This window comes from Austrofundulus limnaeus, unplaced genomic scaffold, assembly GCF_001266775.1.
Source record: "Austrofundulus limnaeus strain Quisiro unplaced genomic scaffold, Austrofundulus_limnaeus-1.0 Scaffold2309, whole genome shotgun sequence".
Lineage (NCBI taxonomy): Eukaryota > Metazoa > Chordata > Actinopteri > Cyprinodontiformes > Rivulidae > Austrofundulus > Austrofundulus limnaeus.
The window spans coordinates 4,252-9,767 of NW_013954711.1; the positions used below are offsets into that span (position 1 = coordinate 4,252).

At 42.6% G+C, this 5,516-nt stretch overlaps 2 protein-coding genes across 7 annotated transcripts in view; both read left to right on the forward strand.

Moving 5' to 3' along the window:
- The window catches only part of LOC106510768 (fructose-1,6-bisphosphatase 1), a gene marked incomplete at its 5' end in the record, with an annotated part of 4,327 nt that extends 3,658 nt beyond the window's left edge, over positions 1–669 (forward strand). Inside the window, 1 exon segment of the mRNA XM_013999485.1 lies at positions 253–669. Within this exon segment, the coding sequence (XP_013854939.1) occupies positions 253–447 (195 nt within the window).
- Positions 670–3,269: 2,600 nt separating this feature from the next.
- The window catches only part of fbp2 (fructose-1,6-bisphosphatase 2), a 7,272-nt gene continuing 5,025 nt past the window's right edge, over positions 3,270–5,516 (forward strand). For 3 of the 6 annotated variants that reach the window (XM_013999491.1, XM_013999489.1, XM_013999490.1), the window contains exons 1-5: positions 3,271–3,507; positions 4,012–4,174; positions 4,530–4,622; positions 5,006–5,149; positions 5,319–5,504. In XM_013999491.1, the coding sequence (XP_013854945.1) occupies positions 3,335–3,507; positions 4,012–4,174; positions 4,530–4,622; positions 5,006–5,149; positions 5,319–5,504 (759 nt within the window). In that variant the 5' untranslated portion in view covers positions 3,271–3,334. Of the gene's footprint in view, positions 3,508–4,011; positions 4,175–4,529; positions 4,623–5,005; positions 5,150–5,318; position 5,516 lie in introns of all 6 variants that reach the window. The other 3 variants (XM_013999488.1, XM_013999487.1, XM_013999486.1) reach the window with 2 other exon arrangements.

Sequence of the window (5,516 nt, forward strand, 5' to 3'; positions counted from 1 at the left end):
CTGATGCTCTGTCTCCTCCTCCTCACCTCCAGCTGCAGCTGTTTTTTACAGAATAATAATAATAATAATAATAATATTAATATTAATAATATTTTCAATAAATTTATTCTAAGCTCATCAGAACTCAGATTTTACTGAAACTGTTTTTTTCTGTTTAGTAAAACAAACCAGTTTGATTTCAGAGACTTTAGACTGAATTAAAGGTTTTTATCAGATGTAGCTGATGCTCTGTCTCCTCCTCCTCACCTCCAGCTGCGGCTGCTGTATGAATGCAACCCGATGGCCTTCATCATGGAGCAGGCGGGCGGCCTGGCCTCCACAGGCCTGCAGAACCTCCTGGACATCCAGCCGGAGAACATCCACCAGCGCGCTCCTGTGGCCATGGGTTCTCCTGACGACGTCCAGGAGTTCATCGCCATCTGCCAGAAACACGCCAAGAACAAGTGAGACCGCCACGCCCGGCTCAGCCCGGTCCGACCCGGTCCCGTTCCAACCTGAAGACTTTCTCTGAAGCTGGAAGTTTGTTTTGTGTTGAAGGAGTCTTCAGAGAAAAGTGTTTTTCTATCACAGAACTCTAAATGTGAAACTTTCAGATTTATTAAAACATTCCTGAAAACTACCAAAGATTTAAACCGTGCCAAAAAAATAAACATCTACTTGAATAAAAATGAAGAGTTCCCCCTCCTCCTCCTCCTCCTCCGCTGTGCCTTAAAAAAAAAATCACCAAATATACTTTTTATGGAACAGAACTTGATGCTTTTATTGTGAAATTATTACTGTTTGGAATCATATGGTCTTGATAAACAAAGTAAATAAAATAAACCTGTTTTATTAAAAATATTTGTTATTCTTTTTATTTGAGGTTTTTAGAAATTAATCATTTTTTCCAGTTTGTTCTGTTTTGTTGTTTGGTTCATGATTTTATTTAGTTTGAAGTTGTTGTAAAGCTTAGATAAGAGTTCACAGGAAACAGTTTCCTTACAAAATAAAAGCCTGAACATACAGCAGAAAAGAAAAACACAATGACTGAATAAACAACAAAAGAAAAGGATCATCATGTTTAAGGAACTGACGACAAACAAACAGGAAGCTGAAGAAATATTCATGGTTTTTCAAAATAAAACAGGAAATAAACATATTACAGGAATTTTACAGAAACTAAAGAACTAAAACCAAACCTAATATGGTCTGACCTGGAGGGTTTTATTTTGAAAGGTCCAGATACAACCCCTGGCAAAAAGTCTGGAATCAGCAGTCTCTGATGAGCTCTCAGACATTTCATCCTGTAAAACAAACTCAGATCAAAAACATGATACAATAATAAGGTCATTACAAAGGTCAACTTGTTGGCTTTCAGGAACACTCAAAGAAACGAAGAGAAAACATTGTGAAAGTCAGTGAATGTTACTTTTATTGACCAAGAACAGGGGAAAAATATGGAATCACTCAGTTCTGAGGAAAAAGTATGGAATCATGAACAACAGATCAACTAAAGACCATTCAAAATGCATCACTAGTATTTAGTTGCAGCACCTTTGTCTTTTCTAACAGCTGCAGTCTCTGAGGCATGGACTTGATGAGTGACAAACAGTATTCTTCATCAGTTTGGTGYCAACTCTCTTTGATAGCAGTTACCAGATCAGCTTTGCAGGTCGGAGCTTCTTCTGGACCAGTTTTTTCAGTTTCCACCAAAGGTTTTCAGTTGGGTTGAGATCTGGACTATTTGCAGGTCATGACATGGACTGAATGTGTCTTTCTCCAAGGAATGCCTTCACTGTTGTTGTCCTATAGCACGATGCATTGTCATGTTGGAAAATGATGTCATCACCTCCAAACATCTGTTCAACTGAAGGGATGAGAAAACTGTCCAACATGTCAATGTAAACTTGTGCATTGATAGAAGAATGAAGCACAGTCATCTCCCCAGTGCCTTTGCCTGACATGCAGCCCCATATCATCAAGGACTGTGGAAATGTGTTGTTTTCTTCAGTCCTCTTCATAAATCTGACTGGAACAGCACCAAACTAAAGTTCAGCATCATCACCTTGTCCAATGCAGATTCTTGACTCATCACTGAAGATAACTTTCATCCAGTCATCCACAGTCCATGAYTGCCTCTCCTTAGCCCATTGCAGTCTTGTTCTTTTTGTTTAGGTGTCAATGATGGTTTTCTTTTAGCTTTCCTGGATTGAAATCCCATTTCCTTTAGGTCATTTCTTACAGTTCGGTCACATACATTGGCTCCAGCTTCCTCCATTTATGCTTCATCTGTTTAGTTGTACTTTTTCAGTTTTCAAGACAAATGGTCTTAAGTTGTTTGTCTTGATGCTTTGATGTCTTTCTTGGTCTACCAGTACACTTGGCTTTAACAACCATTCCATGCTGTTTGTGTTTGGTCCATATCTTGGATACAGCTGACTGAGAACAGCCCACATCTTTAGGAACCACGTGTGAAGAGTTACCTTCTTCAAGAAGTTTCACAATCCTCTCTTTGTTTCAAGAGACATTTCTCTTGCTGGAGCCATGGTTCTGTCCACTCCACTTGGTCCAGCAGCCCTCCAAGGTGTCATGACTGCAGGTGTTTTTACCTGCAGACTGACCAGAGATCTAATCTGAGGCAGGTGTCCATTTAGGGAAAGGAAACTGACTGGGTGTGTCCTTATTTTATACCTCCAATTTGAGTGATTCCATATTTTTTTTCCCTGTGCTTGGTCAATGAAAGTAACATTCACTGACTTCCACAATGTTTTCTCTTCATTTCTTTGAGTTCCTGAAAGACAACAAGTTGACCTTTGGAATGACCTTATTATTGTTTCATGTTTTTGATCTGAGTTTGTTTTACAGRATGAAATGTCTGAAGACTGCTGATTCCAGACTTTTTGCAGGGGTTGTATGTCCTCTGCAGGAAGTTGACCTTTAAACTGAACGTCAGTTGAGTCTGAACATGATTCTCTGTTTTTAGATCAAAACAAATAAAATTATTAAATAAAACTGATTTTTAATGAATAAAAATTAAACTTTGCTTTTGATGAAACCATCAGAATCTAAATTTATTCACTTCTTAAGAAGTAAAAAATTAAGATTTTATTTCTGAATAAAACAATTTTAACTCAGAAGTTCTGGTTCTGGTTCTGTGTTGGACCCAGGTCTTAAAGGTTGTATTTCTGTGCAGCAGAATATTGTCTGTGTTTCTGCAGACACCCGACACCACCACAGTCCAGCCGGGTCACTCTAATACTGGACCCAGATCACAAATAGATCCTCAGAGTCTGGGTCTGAGGGGCTCATTCCCAGTCCTGCTGCCTGCCCTACAGGAAGGAGAACCAGAACCAGCATGTCGGACCAGTCCGCGTTTGACACGGATGTTTGGACCCTGACCCGGTTCATCATTGAGACGGGCCGTCAGGCTAAAGGAGCCACAGGAGAGCTGACCCAGCTCATCACCGCCATGCTGACCGCCATCAAGGCCATCTCCTCGGCTGTGAGGAAGGCGGGCCTGGCCCACCTGTAAGTACCCACCTGTGGTTCTGGTTCCACCATGAAGGATGGTTCTGAGTCACATCTGGCAGTCCACCAGCTAATAAATGAGACACATCCTCTTTATAACCTTAGACCAGGTCCAGTTCCAGAACCCAAACAGCTCAACTGGTCAGAACCAACTGAAGTCCTGCAGAAAGAACTTTTCTTTAAACTTCTGCAGGAGTCAGAACCAAGGTTGTGCTGTGGCCCGGGTCGGTCCTGCAGGAGTCAGAACCAAGGTTGTGCTGTGGCCCGGGTTGGTCCTGCAGGAGTCAGAAGTGTTGAAACAATCTAATCTTAAAGAAACAAAGTGTTGCAGCAACACAAAGTTCTGCAACACTTTGCAGGAGAAAAGACTCAGAACTCGTCTGATTGTTGGACTCAGTGTTTGTTCAGGAACTGATGGTTGGTTTTAGAGTTTCTGGAACCAGTCTGGATGAACTGTAAAGGTCTTACCTGGTCCTGGTGTCCTGTACATCTCGCATGTCTCAGGCAGGGCATGGCGGGTTCTGTGAACGTGACGGGGGATGATGTGAAGAAACTGGACGTGCTGTCCAATGACCTGGTGATCAACATGCTGCGGGCGTCCTACAGCACCTGCTGCATGGTGTCTGAGGAGAACAAGGAGCTCATCGTCACACCGCAAGACAAGAGGGTAACACCTGGACCTGACTGTTTACCTGTTAAACATGTTGTGGACATGTTTAACATGTATACCATGTGGACATGTATACCATGTGGACATGTTTAACATGTATAATATGTGGACATGTATACCATGTGGACATGTATACCATGTGGACATGTATACCATGTGGACATGTATACCATGTGGACATGTATAACATGTTTAACATGTATACCATGTGGACATGTATACCATGTGGACATGTTTAACATGTATAATATGTGGACATGTATACCATGTGGACATGTATACCATGTGGACATGTATACCATGTGGACATGTATACCATGTTTAACATAATGAGTTTGGGTTCTGCTCTCAGGGGAAGTACGTGGTGTGTTTTGACCCGCTGGACGGATCCAGTAACATCGACTGCTTGGCTTCCATCGGAACCATCTTTGCCATCTATAAACGGGTCAGTTTCACCCACAGCTCTGCAAGCTGTGGCTCTGGGGCCACACGGGCCTCGCCAGTCTCTGTGCAGAGGCCCTCTGTATCTTTGACCAGAACTAAATGTATAAAACCTGATGTCTGATTACACAGTGAACCAGACGGAAGAATAAAATCTGAAGTAAATGAAGGTTTCTGTTTTTATGAAAGGAATTTATTAAAGACATAATGAAGTCTTCAGTTTGTTTGAATGAGAAGAACTGTATAAAGATTTACTGTACCAAAGAGGAGAATCATTTACTGTTCTTGTAGTATCCAGAGTGCAGCCAGCAGGGGGTGCTGCTGCTCCAAGCACCTGAAGACTGTCCTCAGTTTGGAGCTGACTGCAGGTGTTTGTGGTGTTTTCAGGTGTCAGAGGGGGAGGAGCCAACAGAGCAGGATGCCCTGCAGCCAGGGAACAGAATCGTGTGTGCGGGCTACGCCCTGTACGGCAGCGCCACCCTGGTGGCCCTCAGCACCGGCGCTGGACTCAACTTCTTCATGCTGGACCCTGTGAGTCCCCCAGGAGCCCCTCTGACCCAGCATGGACCATCTTGTTGAGCTTAACAGAGTTTCTGCACAGTTTTAACATTTCCTTTAAAACCTAGTATTTACTTTAACAGCATGAAACAGATGTACATCCAGATGTAAATTTACTGATGAAGTGTTTGTGTCCCACCAGGCCCTCGGTGAGTTCATCCTGACTGAGAGGAACGTGAAGATCAGACAGAAAGGAAACATCTACAGTCTGAACGAAGGCTACGCCAAATACTTCCACCCATCCATCAACGAGTACCTGAAGCACAAGAAGTACCCACAGGTGAGAGTACAGGAGTTCTACAGGAAGTACCCACAGGTGAGAGTACAGGAGTTCTACAGG